The sequence below is a fragment of the Alosa alosa genome, chromosome 13 (assembly GCF_017589495.1).
Source record: "Alosa alosa isolate M-15738 ecotype Scorff River chromosome 13, AALO_Geno_1.1, whole genome shotgun sequence".
In the NCBI taxonomy this organism is placed as follows: Eukaryota; Metazoa; Chordata; class Actinopteri; order Clupeiformes; family Clupeidae; genus Alosa; species Alosa alosa.
Genome location: NC_063201.1, coordinates 16,883,551 through 16,900,399, shown reverse-complemented (window position 1 = coordinate 16,900,399; position 16,849 = coordinate 16,883,551). Strand labels below are relative to the sequence as shown.

Sequence of the window (16,849 nt, the reverse complement as noted above, 5' to 3'; positions counted from 1 at the left end):
TCTGACCACTGAATCGGGGAGTTCTTGGCCCCAGCAGTTCCCTCAACAGCCGATGTAGGGGGTGGCAATCTTGGAAAACCCAGGAATAAAGCGGCGGTAGTAGCCTGCGAAACCAAGGAAAGAAGCGAACCTGCTTCACAGTATTTGGTACAGGCCAGTCCCTTACAGCTGCCGTCTTCTCGGGGTGGGTGGCCACCCCATGTTGGCTGACCACATGCCCCAGGTAGCGCACTTCTCTCTGGAAGAGCGGCACTTCTGTGGCTGGAGCTTCAGGCCATAAGTCTGGAGGCTGGAAAACCTGTTCAAGATGGGTCAGATGAGCAGTAAAGGATGGGGAAAAGACTATGACGTCGTCCCAGGCAAATTAGCAAAAGTCGTTTACCTGGTAAGCCAAGGCACCGCTGCATCAACCAGCTGGAACGCGTTAGGCGGGGGCTTGCATAGGCCAAAAGGCATCCTCTCAAATTGGTACAGTCCTAGCCCGGGTGTTACAAAGGCCGTCTTTTCTTGGTCCGGGATCCGCTTGACCGACCTGCCAATAGCCACACGCCAAGTCCAGGGTTGAATAAAAGCCGCCTTTTCAGTGTAGTCAGGGACTCTTCGATCAGCGGCAGGGGAAAAGTCTTTGTGGGTTACCTGATTCAGCTTCGTAATGGCGACACAGAAGCGCCAGGGACCCATCTTTCTTCCTGACCAAGACCACAGGGGCAGCCCAAGGACTGGAGCTCTCACTCACCACCCGTTCTCCAGCATCCTCGTGGCAACCCCGCGGTTCAGCGTTACAGCGTGGGTGGAACAGGCGGTGTCTCTCGGATAGGGGAGCGTCGCCAGTAGGTATCCGGTGTTGGACAAGCTGGATTCGGCCAAAATCGTCCCCGTGTGCAGCAAACACTGAAGACCACTTCTGCAGCAGTGATGTGAGTTGGCCTTGTTCCTCTTGGTCCAGACCGTCCCCTTTCAGGCCCAACGGGTGGTCCCTCCATGCGCACTGCGCTGCTAGCGGACTGAACAGACACCTCTACCACAGCTGGCTCTGGATGGGTAAAGACCAGCTCGGGTTTGGCTCCCTCACATCTTTGTCCCCACCTGGGTGACTGCAGCAAGGGGGCCCTGGAGGAACCTGAACGGGAAATGGGTTAGGGTTACACAGGCCTAGAGCAACCGCATCCAGGTCCAGGTCAGGGGTCTGCCACAGCCACTCCGGCTCCAAATCATCCAGGTCTTCAATCATCACCCAGCAGTCAGCCTGGCGGCTCCTTTGGGTACACGAGTCCAGACCACCATCTCGTCTCCTGGGGGCAGGATGACTGGATTCTGGCGGCTCCAACAGCCTCCCTCTATCTGGCGCAATGGGCCCCTGCACCAAGGTCTTCCTGCAAACTGCAAAAGGCCTTCCCCAAACCTCTCCAGCCTTCCGGGTGGTGGTTGACCTGAGGCTGCCTCCCCAATTGTGGCTTCCCTGGAAAACCTGTGCCCAACAGTCAGAAATAACATTCATTCCAGGATTCACATTCAGCTCAAGGCGGGAATCCTGGACAATAACTCACCCAACATCTGGCGTAGACTAACCCCGACCTCAAAGTCCAGTGCGATATACTGATGTAAAGGGGGAATGGCGGAGTCCATTGCGGCCTCAAGTGAGCCATGGGACTTCCTCGCGCCAAAACACTATCCCAAAGTGCTACGAAAAAGACTAAAAGCTAACCACAGGACCCACATTATCTAAAATATGGAATCTTCCCTACCCTGCACACCAACCTCCACCCTGTGGACAATCACCCACCATAAAGGGCTCTTTAGCCTGGGGACTTTTGTGCCCCTCCTGGTAGCTCGCCCAAGGCAACCGAGGGTTCTAAAAATTTGACGACGACGGGGGCAAAAAAGCGCTGAACCAGACTCTCCGCAGTCTCGACATATGGTCGGCCTGAGCATCTACTGAAGCAATCGAGGGCTCACCAGCAGTGGGCGGGTATGCCGAGGTCTGAGGACGTATGCAGCTGGGGGCATCACGGGTCCGGCTGGATAACTTCTCACCCTGGGAGTCTTGTAGGTGGGAGCTCTTGAACTCCTCCAGTAGATTTTGCTCAGTGTTGAGACTTGCTCCTGAGCTCCCTGTTGCAACTCGGACTTAAAGTTATCTTCCATTGCCAGGTCGGATCTGTTGCCGTGGCTGCTGATGCCAGCTGGAAGTCATTTGGGTCCTGCATGCGCCTCCTCTTGCTGCAACTCCCTTTTCTAAATGCCTTTCAGCACAGGTCTCCGCAAAGATCAGGCCGGGCAGAGGCGAGCTGACGCGTAACTCCCATGCACAAGACCTGGCTTTAACCCATCGAAATCAGCCCGAGCATTTCATCGTCCTCTACGGGCGCAGGGTCCACAGCACGCCATCGGCGATGCAGTTCATGAGACGCAGCACAAAGCAATCACCCCTTCATCTGCCCTGGCGTACTGAAAATCTCTTTGCTCAGTAGTTGGGCAACTGGCTCTGTATTTCCTACAAGGGTCTTCAGTAGGGCAAAGAGGTTCGTGATCCGTCACGCTTATCTGGCTCTGCAAGCAGGCCTCCTGTCGGGCCTCACTCAAGGGCACTACACGAAGTCCAGTTTTTGTTGCCCGCTGACCTGAGCACGCAGGAGTTTCAATTTGGCCTGCTACCCCCATATGTAGCACCACCCCTTCCCACTAAATTAGGCATCCACGGCCAACGATAAACCAAGGCATTAACCAGATTAACCGTATTCGCCCCTAGCCGGGTCCATATTGTAGGTGTGTACTGGGATCCCGCTTGACCACGCCCAAAAAAAAAGATGTCACCAGCTGGCGCTGCAGCTCATACCAACAGATCCCCCAGTTGCTAATACACCAGCAAACACGAGATTACGTTGGTAAAAATATAGATTTATTTATCGCGTGTAATAACACACGCCACTCTAGACAGGAGGGTAAACTTAGGCGGACATGTCAGGGTTGGCCACTCAAAACCAATGCTGCAGTCAATCCACCAGGAACCATAAGGTACTTCAAAGTCGGTAAGCATCAATCACCACCTATTATATAATTTCACAACCATGGACACAGCACACAGTAATACTAGACCACACACAAAAAGGCCTCTAAATGCTGGCTCATCACATAACTCCACCCACTGCCCAGTTACTGAAGCCCACTTCAGCACATAAGACACAACATTCACAAACACAGTCGAATAAGAAGAATTGTCCGCTGGGTCGGGATCCTCCAGGCCAAAAGGAAAAATAAAAAACCATAAATCAACCTATGGGGATTGGTATCAGTCCCACCGACCCTGGGAAATGTAGTCCGCTATCGGATCGGCAGAGCCCAGTTATTAGGTTGTGACGCCACGGGCGCACGACAAGTTCACGCCAGCACGCCAGTGGAGTAGTCAACCACGAGTTGAGCAGCACTGAGTCCCGGCTGAAACTGTTGACAAAACACAGCCATTAACCACTTAGCCAGCAGGTCAGCGACGCCATCGACAGACAGAGTTGGAATATCACCTTTGATGCACCCAAGTTAGCGTGGTCACCAACCGCGGCCTCCGGATCAGGCCCATCCGCCGTCCGCAGCACCCGCCTGGAATTCCAACACCATCGCGAGCTGCTATGACAGGTGAAATAACCAACAATACAAATAGTTCTTCCCTACTGTGGCGATCGCCCAGCGATAGCCCACCGCTGCTCAACGTCCCCGCCGGGCAGCCACAGTCAGCAGCAGCCGGGTCGGCAGGCAGCGGTCGGCACAGGCAGCGTCAGCAGATATCGCGTCATTTGGGAATCTGTGCATCTCAAAATCCTCTCGTGAATGATCCGCCATTTAACCTTACCAGAGCGGAGCTCAGCCCTATCTAGAGTCGTCTTGTGCTGATGTGTTTGCACTTTACAGCGCTGGTCGGGGAAACAAATAAACAAACTAGTTAGTGGGACGAGTACATAATAGGCCTAGTTCTAAGTTGTGTTTTAGTATTATATTTGCATTACTTTAGCTTGGGTTTTGTATTATTACCTAGAAATATGCTAACCATTCGTGCTTCAGTTCCAGACAGGTCATCATAATAAGTTATTAAAACCTTCGGGGCTAACTCCTTTCATTTCTGCTGCAGCAGGTTGTGCGCAACAGAGTAGACGGGCATAAGATGCAGTCTGAGGAGTTGCAGCTTTATTCAGTTACCCGCAGTTGAAACTAAACCTAAGTTTCCCTCACAAACTGATTTGGTCGCTATACTGTAGCTTATTCCAAGCTGAGCCGTTTATGAGCGTTTAGTCCTAAATGAAAACGATTCAAACTCTCTAGCCACTCACTCGCAATTCACTGACGTCAGGTTAACTTAAAGGAGCCACACATACTGTAGGGCTAGGCTACTGTTATGTTGTTGACTGCCATACTATTGAGGACTATTATGAGTTCTGTCCATCATTTGGTGGTAGGTAAAATTACTGCAATAAAATTATGCTTATTAAATGCTTTCCCCAAATCACTTTTCACAAAATGTTTTCAAGAGTAATATTATCGGTTATTGTATCGGTATCGGCCACAACAAACCAATAAATATCGGTTATCGTTATCAGCCCTAAAATTCCATATCGGTGCATCTCTAAATGGAAGCATCTATGTCAACGTTCATTCCCAAACACCCATATAGGCTACTTCAATCCTCTATTTTCAAAGGTGATTCAAGTAAGGAAGAGCATGGCTCAAAGTAAAGTAACTAGGCCTGAAACTACATAAATTCGTCAAAGTGAATAATTTGTGTCAACTTCGCCAAGAATGTAGATTTATTAACGCACCCGTGATCTACATCTCCATTTAAACCAAATGTTTTAGAGCGCACGTTGAGAGATGTATCCAGGGCAGGGCTGTACCTACACATATTTGTTGCACGTGCTACAAAAATCATTCTTTGCGATGGATGATTTAGTACCAACGTTACACCGGTCCAAAACAGTTTTGCCTATGGCTATACTGTGAGACTGAGACGTTTTTTTGTTTGTTCAAAGTGCGTGTTTAGGGTGTGAGAGTGGATTCGATGTGCTTTGATTCCAGCTTGGTAGTAGTAGTCTATGCGATTAAAAAACATGTGTGTGTGAAGTATCCAAACAATGATAACGCTTTCATTATGGCTGCTTTAGCCGTAGACCTTGAGCTACTGTGGGTTGGGTTCCTTTTAGAAGTGTCGCTTTCCGTGATTCACACAGCTGCGTGAAATGTATTAGGCCTACTACTGATATGCAAAACTATTAACTTTTCGCCAAGAGGTGGCAGCTTAAGTCAGCTTGATAGTGTAAGCCAGTGGTCCCCAAACTTTTTCTTCTGAGGGCCAGCTCACTATGCCTGGCTCTAAGAGAGGCTAAGGTAGAGGTGCGCACATCCAAAACGCAGGTGCAGGACAAGGGTCAGACAATCAAAAAAATAAAATTGAATGTCCGCACACTTGCCCCCATTTTGCTTTATCTTTTATTTCAACAAGTGAACATTTTCGAGCTACACGCTCTTCATCAGACTTGAATCAAGATAGACACACGTCATACTTATTAGGTAGAAAGGGTCACATGATACATCAATCAAGTTCTGATTGGAAGGCACACCCACTGCAGAGAGGTGCATCCTAGGGTACCAACAGACATCCACAAATATTTTTCACCATACTACACCAGTCTCTACCAAATATACAAAAATATACAGAAAATATATACATACACACATATATACATACATACATACAAACATAAGTTCATATTTTGAAGTTCTTTCTAAAACACGTCTTAGAGTGTACAGAGAAGTCTATTCAGAGTACTTGACATAGCATCAGGCCCTATGGCCATCATAATTTCAAGTAAGCATGATAAGGTGTCTATATAATCACAAGGTTACTATTTTTATCCAGGAGACTACAATATCATGTTAAAAACTTTTGCTACAGTCTTTACTCACTTCTAAAGGGCAAACAGAAGAACACGAAACAGAAGTACCATTATTTAAAGATTTTCAGTTAGCAACCACATAGTCATTAAAGTAGTTACAGGAACGGTCTGATATTGAAGTCCTCATTCATACCCCTTGGTGCCATAGTGTCCAGGGTATAAATCCAATATAGTTCACGTTTGAGAATTAAGTTGTCAATATTGCCCCCCCTCCTGGGCATTTTTACCATCTCAATTCCCATATATTTAAAGGAATTATCCGGAGTAAAATGCACTTTAGATCGATTTACGGATGATTGGGAGTACATACGTTGAGTTGACATCCAAATCATGTCATTCGGATGTGTTTTGAGAAAGTTCGATGTTACCGTTTTTAGTCAGGGCTCGTTAGCGTGGAAGTGAGAAGGGCATATTATTTCGCCGCTACAAAACGCTATTTTTATACCTCTTCTACAGTTCCAAACAACATTGCACTTACGTGGTAGTGAGTAGAGGGTCCCTAAAGCCAAACCGAAGTATCCCGAGGTCTTTATGTGGTCGGATAGAGAGTCCAGAATGAATTTCATCAAGCCAGTACCTTTCCGGAAATGTTGCCATCTTTGCTGCCATCTTAAGGGGAAAGTCCGTAGGAGTCGATTGCCAAGTGTGCTCTGGAAATTCACAATTTCGTTGCCGTTTAAAAAAAAACATAGTCCAGTATTTCTTTTGAAATTGAACTGAAGTTGTATGGACTGGACTATGTTTCTTTTTTTTTTTTTTAATGGCGACGAAATTGTGAATTTCCAGAGCACACTTGGCAATAGTCCGATAAACATTCGCAGATTTATTTCGGCTTCAAGAAGAAATGGGAATTACATGTCATGCAGAAATCATCCTACCCTTATTTGACATTCTCAGCGGTAAACTACAGTCTTGTCCTTGTAGGAAGCATAGTGTCTTTCCATCCCACTTTAGATTAACTTCCAACAAAATTACATCTCACTGCAACGATGCGCCATCTGGTGGACAAACAACTATGTGACGCCAATACTGGAAATGCAGCCAAATTATTATTATGATGAATATTTGGTTTTCCTTTAATCCTACTGAATTTGTAATTATGTATCGGCCGTTGTAATTGCTGATACTGATGGTATGTGCGTACCTGTGTGTGTGTGTGTGTATGCGTGTGTATATGTGTGCACCACCATCTACAGGCCAATGAGTGTACAGTCACTAAATGTACACATAACTTAATTTTTTTAGACCCCCCCATGGATGAAATTCTATGAAACTTGGCATACCCCCAGAGAATGTCAGGTTAATCATACACATAACATTTGGTGCAGTTCTGAACATCTTAACTGAAGAGAGGGGCGGTTAAAGCATAATGATAATGCATTTTCATTTTTACCGGGGGGGTGCAAATCACAAATGAGTGATTATGGGCTAGGTTGATGTGGGCCCTTGAGACCAACATACCATAAAAATTTCTTCATCCTCGTTGCCACGGTTCAGGTAGTTATTTAGGAAAAACTGCATTTTTTGTGTTTCGTGGGGCCCAGCGCGGTGGGGGAGTGGCCCCTGGGGACCAAACAAAATGTTTCCGTAAAAGTCTAGTGGGGCTACATGCCCAGCAAATTTCATGTGCCCCGGTGGTTCAGTGTCCCGGGTATCGTTGACCAAAAATTCAGGAAGTAGATGACGGGAAAAAAAAAAAAACAACTTTGACAATCCCTATATGACCGCTTCGCTAGCGGCGGTCATAAATAGTTATTTTAGTCATATGTGAATTTACAAGTTGTGAGTAGGTGTGTGCATGCCTGCTTGTGCGCGTGCGTGCGTGCCTGGCTGCGTGCCTGCGTGTGTGTTGTTTAACATTATTTCACAGTGCATGACCATTTCTCTACTGAACTGAAATAATTCGTAGGCTACTCGGAAAGGGCGATTCATATTTAAAGCTATCTTTTCACAGCGTGTTCCTCTGTGTCTGTGTCTGTCTTGCCTGGTGTGTGTGTGTGTGCATTTAAGTGTCTGTGAGTGTGTGTGTGTGTGTGTGTGTGAGGAGCAGTGTTTCGCCTGAGGTGTCGCTGAATGCTGGCACCTTGAATGGGGTGTGTGAGGGGCAGATAAATGATGGAGTCACAGCAGAGAGGCCCCAGACTAAACAGAGCAGGAGGAGATGGGTAGGAGTTGGCGATTTAGGAAGAAATAACTATGTCTCTGTGTGTGTGTGCGTGCGTGCGTGCGTGCATTTGTGTCTGTGTTTGTGTGTGTGTGTGTGTGTGTGAGTGTGTGTGTGTGTGTGTGTGTGTAAATGTGTGTGTATGCGGTGTGTGTGTAAATGTGTGTGTATGCGGTGTGTGTGTGTGTCTGTATATGGCTGTGTGTGTGTGTGTGTGTGTGTCTGTGTCTGTGTGCGTGTGTGTGTGTGTGTGTGTGTCTGTGTCTGTGTGCGGTGTGTGTGTGTGTCTGTGTAAGTCTGTATGCGGTAAGTGTGTGTGTGTGTGTGTGTGATGAGGAGCTGGCTACAGAGAAGGGGAGGCAGGATAACGGAGGATGAAAGCTAATGTGGGAGAGACGAGAGCGTCTGTTTCCAAGAGCCTCCAGGAATCTTAAACTTCCACAGACAAGAGGAAAGGAGAGATAAGAGGTCAAATTGGGGCAAAAAAATCATCTTATCCTGTGTAACTGTTTAAGCTTCTAAACTTCTTTCTGTCAGTGCCCATATCTAACTCATTGAATGCAACACAGTCAGCTACTGTCTGCAAGCTATCGTATTTGAGCCAACTAAAAGAACAAAGAACATCTTAAAGACCATTATCATCTTAAAGACCATAATCATTATAACAAGATTTTAGACTACTATAGGCTATAGTTACTGAAGGATGGCTATTAACAGTCATAATACTATTCAACCATTTTTCACAAATTAATTGACATTCTGAAAGAAAGACACAATAATACAATTCTTAAGGTCAAGTCCAAACACATCACTAAAATGTTCCAAGAAAATCTTGGTAATCTTGGTAAACGTAAACAACAAAATGTCAACAGGAAAAACCACAGCAGATGACCCACTCACTAAATGAAAAGTTCAGAGCAGCAAGAGAGTGTAAGTGTTCTTGGAGCTCTCTGGGACGATACATAAAAAGCCATTTATCCAAAGAGCAACTGCGAGAGAGCAAAAATAAATCCCAGCCACTAAAAGCACACCTTGAGGTTTGAGTACAAAAACAGTTAACGGCAGGATGCAATCGTGCCACCTGTTGGGTTCCCCAATAAAAAATCTAAACAGCTGTGATCCATTAACAACATTTGCACACACTCCAACAAGGAAATCATTAGTTGAGTGAAATGCTCCATATGTCAGTGTAAAACAAGTGAGGTAAGATGGGGGACAAATCTTGAGCTTATTTTCTTAGCTACACACTTAAAGGCAGTTTTGTATCAGCAGCCAACCCAGACAAGAACAATGCCAAGGTTAAAAACAATGCTAGCTGAAACATTCATTTGGACATGTCAACATCCTTGATGGCACCTTTTCTGCTTCCTCTATAATGTTTCTTAGAATCTTGCTGGTGGCAGATATGTGGACTAATAAAAATGGAGGGGGGCACATGAAGTTTTAAAAGGAATTGGAAGGGCACCACCAGTGCCATTTCATAAAACTGAGCAAGGGGGCGCTACTCTGCTGGAGCAACTCCTGACATAGCTCTGCGTGTGCGTGTGTTCTTTATATCTGTATGAATGTTTTAAATGTGATCCTTGTCAAAGAAAAAAATCTGTTACCTTTTGGAATATAAAGTATGTCTAAATCTAAATATAAATGCATAAACTTACAATTAATTTGACTTGTCCTTCAATTCACATTCTTAGGGTGAGTGAGCACATTAAGTGCCTGTGACACACACTTGAGGAAGACAAGTCGCTAATTATGCATTCATGAGGGGCTGTCATGAGGATATACACTCACACAATGGTTTTCTGAAGCGACAGCTGAGGTACCTTCCCGCCCACCAACCTGTGCAAACGTGGCGAACGGCTCAGCATTTGAATGCTCAGTTCCCGCAGAGTAAGATTAGCAGTTGAACGAGGCTTAGATTGGCAATGTAGGAGGGACTCCAATTTACTTCTCCTCAGCGACCGGATAGCAGTAAACTAAGGGGTAGCCTTTTTGCCTCTTCAATAATCTGACTCAAAAACCAACATGATATTAGATCCTGTATAATCCCCTGCTGAGATCTACTGTTTGAATCTGCGGAATGCTCCCATGCCTACTTCTGAGTCCTTCCTATCTAAATATGCCTGGCAGTAGGATTATGCATTAAGATAATTAGTGTATCCAAATTCTGTCAGCCTGTCATAATATCCAAAAGCATGTTTAGTCTGTTAACTGGGAGACGATGTTGATAATGATTCAGTAATTATGAAATTAGCAGCTACAAAGGCACATCTTTCCATTTGCAATCTCTTTTTCCATCCATCACATAATCCTTTGTTTGGGTTCGAAATGATGCTTTTCCAGCAAATGTGTAGTTAGACCACAGTGCTCCTTTAATTGGGTGAAATGTCCATTAGGCGGGCCCAGGTGCTTCCAGTCTGTTTTGATGAGACAGAAGGGCTTTTGGTATGTGGAATGCAGACAGTGTTGACAGACTATAAATTCAGACTTAAAGAACAGACCTTATTGCTGGTTTCAGGTTTAGAGAATGGCTGACTGTGCTCTAAGCCATTTGATTTATTATGACCGCCGTTAATGTAGCTAGTCATATAGGAGTTTTTTGAAAGTTTTTTTCCCCCGTCAACTTCTTGAATTTTCGATCAACGATTCCCAGGACACCGACATACCAGAGCAAATGGAACTTGGTGGGCGTGTAGCCGCACTAGACTTATGGAAAATAAACATTTGGTCCCCAGAGCTGTGAGCAGTGGTAATATTTTGAATATTACCGCTATGCAGTACATCTTGTTAAAACTTTGATCCTTTGAAACTATTAAAAGCCTTATTGATTCATGCACTTCCCTCTCAACCATACTTTTTTTTACATGATTGAACAAAATGCTCATTTGCATGATCGGAGTAAATATTTTATATTAGTGCTCTAGAGCGATGGCCTCTGTGTTCACTTGTGGGTATGATTCCCATTTAACTGGTCTTCTGGCATCAGCAATACATAATTCATATGGAAAACATATGTAACTTTGTTAAAATGTTGCTCTTCATAGCTGGTAAATGCTCTCTTATTTTTCTCAATTTCTCTGACAGAAAGAGAATTGGAGATACTGTTCAAAACGTGCCCTTGCCATTTCAAACTGTAGAATCTTTGACCTGTTCTGCAGATAAGCTAAGAAAATGGACATACCGGTAATCTTAGGGCTTCAGAGACCTTGACTCATCTCTACAAGTATAAATGCATCCATATTTTCCAGCCTTGGCAATTCAGTGACCATGAGCTCTGAGAGATGGCATGAAAACAATGACCAGCCCTTGTCATTCAGAACTGATTGCCCACCATCTGTGGCAGCCAGGCTGTATGTGAAACACATGCCACACGGGTGTTCAGAACTCTATAATCTAAGCAATCTTGAGTGAGATGACATGACTGACTGTACAAAATATTAAATCCCATTTAGGGGATTATGAACTCACCACCAGTTCCATTTAAGTTTGCATATGGCTTTATATGTATTGTCTTTATTGAGATTCTTGCCCTTTTTGCCAGCATCTCTTGTGAGGATTAAAGGTTCTATTCATGGGTTTCATCAGGTCCCTTTCCACAGGTGTATAAAATCTAGATTACGTACACCTAGATTATGAACGCAGACTGCATGGTGCTTGATTAATACATTTGTGGAAAGGGACCTGATGAAACCCATGAATGGGAGCACATCAGCGTCACAGGCACACCAATTTCCCTTTTTCATTTCACTCATTTTTCAAAGTCACCGAGTACTAGAAAAGCAAATAAAAAAAATAATCGGTGCTACCTAGCTCAAGTTGCTACAACCAACAGCCAGGCAGCTTTAGTGCTACACTCTGGGGCCATGATTTTAAAACATTTTAGAAGCATATGTGCTTTTAGCAAGGGCCCTGACGGAATAAAAGTCTACTCTACTCTAAGAAAAGGATTCAAAGAGCAGCAAAGCCATGCAGGAGGTGGCATTCAAGAAGTGAATGAGTCATAAAAAGCCTACTTATTAAATTCATTTTTAAAACTTGTTTCCATGTTTCCTCCTGCCTGGTGTAACTGCAGTCAGTCCTCAGTTAACATGTGAACTGCTGGGAAGCAAATTATAAAATAGTAACAGAAGATTAATCAAATATTAAAGCAGGTGGACTGATATGTGGAAGCAGGGCAGCCTGTGTCAGGCTTATAATTGAAGTGGGGAGGTGTGGCTGGGAGGCTGAGAGGCATTTTTCTGAAACAAAAGAACTGAGACCCACTTGTGAATGAAGCCAGAGCAAATGCCTGTCTGCTGTCTGCGTTTGGACGCTACTTTGAGCTATTGCTGGATTCGGAGGGAAAAGTAGTGAGCCCCAGCATTACTGGTTATTGTAGAAGGCTGAATGTGTCAGTAATTAGAGTTTCACACAGTATAAGCACAGTGTGCTTTTTTTTGCATAAGTGATTTAGCTGGAGTTACCCGCTCCTAATATCTATTTTTGAAAAGCTAAGAGAAAGAAAGACTGATGTGGACTTCAAAACATGAGATCATTGAGGGTTGAGAGAGAGAGAGAGAGATAGAGAGAGAGAGAGAGAGAGAGAGAGAGAGAGAGAGCTCCAATTTACCTCAAAGAGATTTAAGGATGGCCAACCGGTGCAGATCAAAGGATGCTAGGTGTCCTCTTTTAAATCACACCTTATCACTATCCTCCTTTTTTTTTGTTCATTTATTTATTTTTTCATACCTCAGACACAGCCAGAATCAGTAGAGTAATTTTCACCTGGGTACTCCCAGCATGGACTCCTCAATTGGTTTCCTTATCTTCACTTTAGATCCATTTTTCTCTCTCAATAGAAGTTCTTGTTCAAAGCTTTAAGATTCTTTAGAACAGGTAGATGAACTGTCTCCGGCTTTACTCAGACAGGATGGGGGCACAAATGAATCCAATCTAAGAGCAGAGGAAGAGCCATGCAGGAGCTTTAAAATGGCAGGGTTTCATTTGGCAAGTGCATTATAAGTACTCTGCTATAAGATAATCATAGGGTAGGGAACATTTTAGGTGTGCTTTTTGCAGCTGTCAATCATGTTCATGATCTTATATCAGTTAAACACCCAAAACATTTGAAACTCTGTCAAAGGACTGGTAATCGCTTTTTCCCCCCAAGTTTCTCTGAGTTTTGCAAGTTCTCTCTTATAGTTATACTTTGCCAAATGTCTTTAGGACAGCCATGCCAGATGACCAACTGGTGATGGTGATGGTTAAAGTGACTGTCTGGGACTCCTGCTGACCTGAGGCTGCAGGACTCCTCTACTGGAGCCAGGGGTGGAGCTGGATCTGCTCCAGAGTGGGCCGGTCCGTTGCCTTTGGACTCAAACACCAGCAGATCAGGTCACGGCACTCTGCCCACATACAGTACACACACACACACACACACACACACACACACACACACACACACACACACAAACACACATATACAGAGAGAAAGAGAGACATACAGAGAGAGAGAGGGAGAGAGAGAAAGGGGGAGAGAGAGAGACACACACAAAGAAATACACGCACACACACACAGAGAGAGAGAGAGAGAGAGAGAGAGAGAGAGAGGATGGATTCAAAATGAATACTGCAGTGAGAACATCTGAAATCCATTCAAAATCATTTTGATCCACAAGAAATATGCTCCACATGAGCTGCCTGCTGTATCTTATCATGAGTGGACAGCCCCAGTGAGATGGGACTATCTATTAATCAGTGCTTTGCTTTGTTCAGTGAAATCACTATCTATGAATCAGTGCTTTGCCGGAAAGTGTCTTACATTGATAACACAAAAGAACACAGAGAGATAATTAAATCCCAAAATAAAAATCATGTTTGTATTGAGTGGCACTTTGAAACAACAGCAAAAATAAACAGTGTAAACAACAATGTCTGCCCAGTGTCTGGGGAGCCCATTCAGAGGACAGCATTTCCTGGAAAATGCTGTATGTGTCATTCGCCTCACCTTGAGACAAGTCATCGTCCAACCTCAGTCTACCCTTAATGATCTGCCTGGGGCTACCGAAGGGGAGGAAACCGGAGAGAATGCTGTGCAGGGTCACGCCGACAGACCAGACCGTGGCAGGGCCAGCATGGTATTTCCCCCGGAGGAACCACTCTGGAGGAATGTAATCCAAAGTGCCTGCAGAGGGAGAAACATATGGATGAGGAAAAACAAACATCTACATTTTCCCTTGTTGGGATTTGCCCTTTTAAGCCTTTATTTACTGTTATTTACTATTCTCTGCTTTTGTTTATGTAAAGCGCATTGAATTATGTCTTTGTTTAAAATGCGCTATCTAAATAAACTTGCCTTGCCTTATTACCAGGCAAACATGAAGAAGTAGCACATTTGTAATGCTACAGTGCTACAGTGCAAGATAGTTAGAACAGATTTCTAACTTCAGAGAAATCAGGTTTATCAGTATTCGAGAGGTGTAAATGTCAACTTATCTCCACATCAAGACATGAAAAGACTACACTACAGGTTATTGTGAGTAGACATTTCAAAACATGACATTTTCAGAAGCAAAGAGATATTAAAAGATGCTTTAAGTGACTTTAAATGCTTTAAAGTCACTCCCTCTGACCTGCAAACTCCTTGTAGGCAGTGCTCTTCCATAGGTCTCCGCAACCAAAGTCAAACAACTTGATGGCATGCGTGTCTGTGTGGATCAGGATGTTCTCCGGCTTGACGTCTCGGTGGAGAACGCCACGGCAAGTGCAGTGGATCAGGGCGCCGACCAGTTGCGTCATCACCTGGCGGGCCAGGCCCTCGTCCACACGGCCACCTCTGTCCAGACAGAAGGCCAGGAGGTCCTGGCAGGGCTCGGGCCGCTCCAGCACCAGGGCGTACTGGGTCTGCAGGTTGAACCAGTCCAGCATGTGGAGGATGTGGGCGCTCTCGGGCACCGCACAGACGCGCTTCATCAAGGCCACCTCCAGGGGAAGAGGACCCTCAAATTCGGGCTGAGGAGGGGACAGGGGGACCGGAGACCATGGACATGAGAGGACAAGAGAAGAAAAATAAGTGGTAGAGAAACACAGAAAAACACTGTAGGTTGGTATGTACATAACTAAACAGATTTCAAATATTGTGTGATGGGGGACGTACTCACAAGCTCTATCTCTTCCTCGGCTTGGAGTTTGGACACAAACTTAATAGCCACCTGACATGAGAAAAAGCTCAGATTACGATGCTTATAATGAATCATTATTTGTATAGAGTCGAAACCTGCAACCTATTAGAATAATTGAGACTGTGCCTGAACTATAATTGTGAGTAAAAAAATCCAAAAAATCAAAACTCTCCAACTTTTTGCAGAATTTCAAAGGAAACACACCAGAAATTTCTTTGAATAGAACATACATGGTTCCACATTCTCTAAGTCCTATTAAGGAGCTCTGCTATCAGTGCTGCTTAGGTAGGTATGACTAATCCTTCCCTGGTTGATGCAAGGAACAAAATTCAAAAATCCTTTGCAGACACGGTTATGCACTGTTTGAGTCCACAGCATGGACTGTGGCCCGTCAGGAGAAAGGATGTCCCTGCTGAAGGTGGGTGGAAGGGGCTGTGTGAGGATATTAGTTGAACTACTCTTACCGGTAATCCGTCGGACTTTCGCACTCCACTGAAAACAGACCCATACCCACCTTTCCCTAGTAATGGTCCCTTCTGATAAAGCCGCTCCAAGCGTGCTGAGAAAATAATATTGTAATTTAGTCCAGTCATAGATAATTATCTTGTGATACATTGGCAGAACAGTTGTTTTGTTTTATTATCCAGCAAAGAATTATGGGAAATTTCCAGCAGCCTTAATTAAGTAGTGCACACAAATTTTAGACATGAAATTTTAAGATATGACATGCAATTAGTTCCATTGTGTGAGCAACATGAATTTAAACATTGCATTAAGTGACAAAGGTTTCTATTAAGCTCTAACATTTTATCAGGCATTGCCTTTAATACTACCAGTCCATCCTCTGTAATATTTCTAGTTAAAATTTTGACATGCATGACAACCTTTGCGCGGGGCTTTGGCAGGTCTGACAGGCTCAGAGGATTCTGTACTTTCAGGCTGCTCAGAGGACTGCTGGGGCCTAGCAGACTTCCTCCTCTTTTTTGGACGGTGCTCATCTTTTAGGGGGACGATCCTCTTCGAAGGCCCTGGCATCTCATCTCCTGGGCAGGGCTTAGGCGTAAGGGCTTCGGCCAGTGATTGAGCCAGGTCAGCGGGCTGACTCCTCCTGAGGCAGTATCTCTGCCCCTCCATCTTGGACGGCATGGCTGGGCATCTCTGCATTCTTCTCAGGGCTCCTTCATAGAGGGTCTGGGGGGTGAGCCGTGCGCCACCAGGGGACCTGGCCTGGGAGTGAGTGGTGGAGCTGCAGCTGGAGCTGCATCTTAGCGCCAGCCTCCGCATCGATGGCCTAGAGTTCTGAGACCTCTTCCTCTTACCCCGACTGCTTTTCTGACCTTTGTGAGGTTCATTATTGTCTGATGCTGAGGAGAGAACATTGATAGCTGTTGATAGCAATTCTTAAGCATTTTCACACATTTGTCAAAAATAACCATATAATGGCAATAAACATAAATAACTATAATGGTCATTTATTTACCTGAAGTCATCCCTTTTGGACAATGAGCACAGACATAGGCCTAAACCTACAGGCCCATATCATATATGACGTTAGATGAGGACACTCCATGCCAGATGACGTCACA

General features: G+C 44.9%; 1 protein-coding gene across 1 annotated transcript; it reads right to left on the bottom strand.

Moving 5' to 3' along the window:
* Nucleotides 1–12,805: 12,805 nt before the first annotated feature.
* On the bottom strand, nt 12,806–16,849 carry LOC125305626 (serine/threonine-protein kinase pim-1-like). Its single transcript, XM_048260508.1, has 8 exons — nt 16,744–16,849; nt 16,148–16,627; nt 15,728–15,822; nt 15,243–15,293; nt 14,715–15,093; nt 14,090–14,266; nt 13,377–13,487; nt 12,806–13,035 (listed from the first exon to the last, which is right to left on the bottom strand). The coding sequence occupies exons 1-7, from the start codon at nt 16,751–16,753 to the stop codon at nt 13,396–13,398; spliced, it is 1,284 nt and encodes a 427-aa protein (XP_048116465.1). The 5' UTR covers nt 16,754–16,849; the 3' UTR covers nt 12,806–13,035; nt 13,377–13,395.

Coding starts and splice junctions, on each gene's coding strand:
- LOC125305626 (XM_048260508.1), bottom strand. Junction 15,294..15,727: donor GAAAGTCCGACGGATTACCG/GTAAGAGTAGTT, acceptor TTCTCATGTCAG/GTGGCTATTAAGTTTGTGTC. Junction 13,488..14,089: donor GGACGATGACTTGTCTCAAG/GTGAGGCGAATG, acceptor GTATGTGGGCAG/AGTGCCGTGACCTGATCTGC.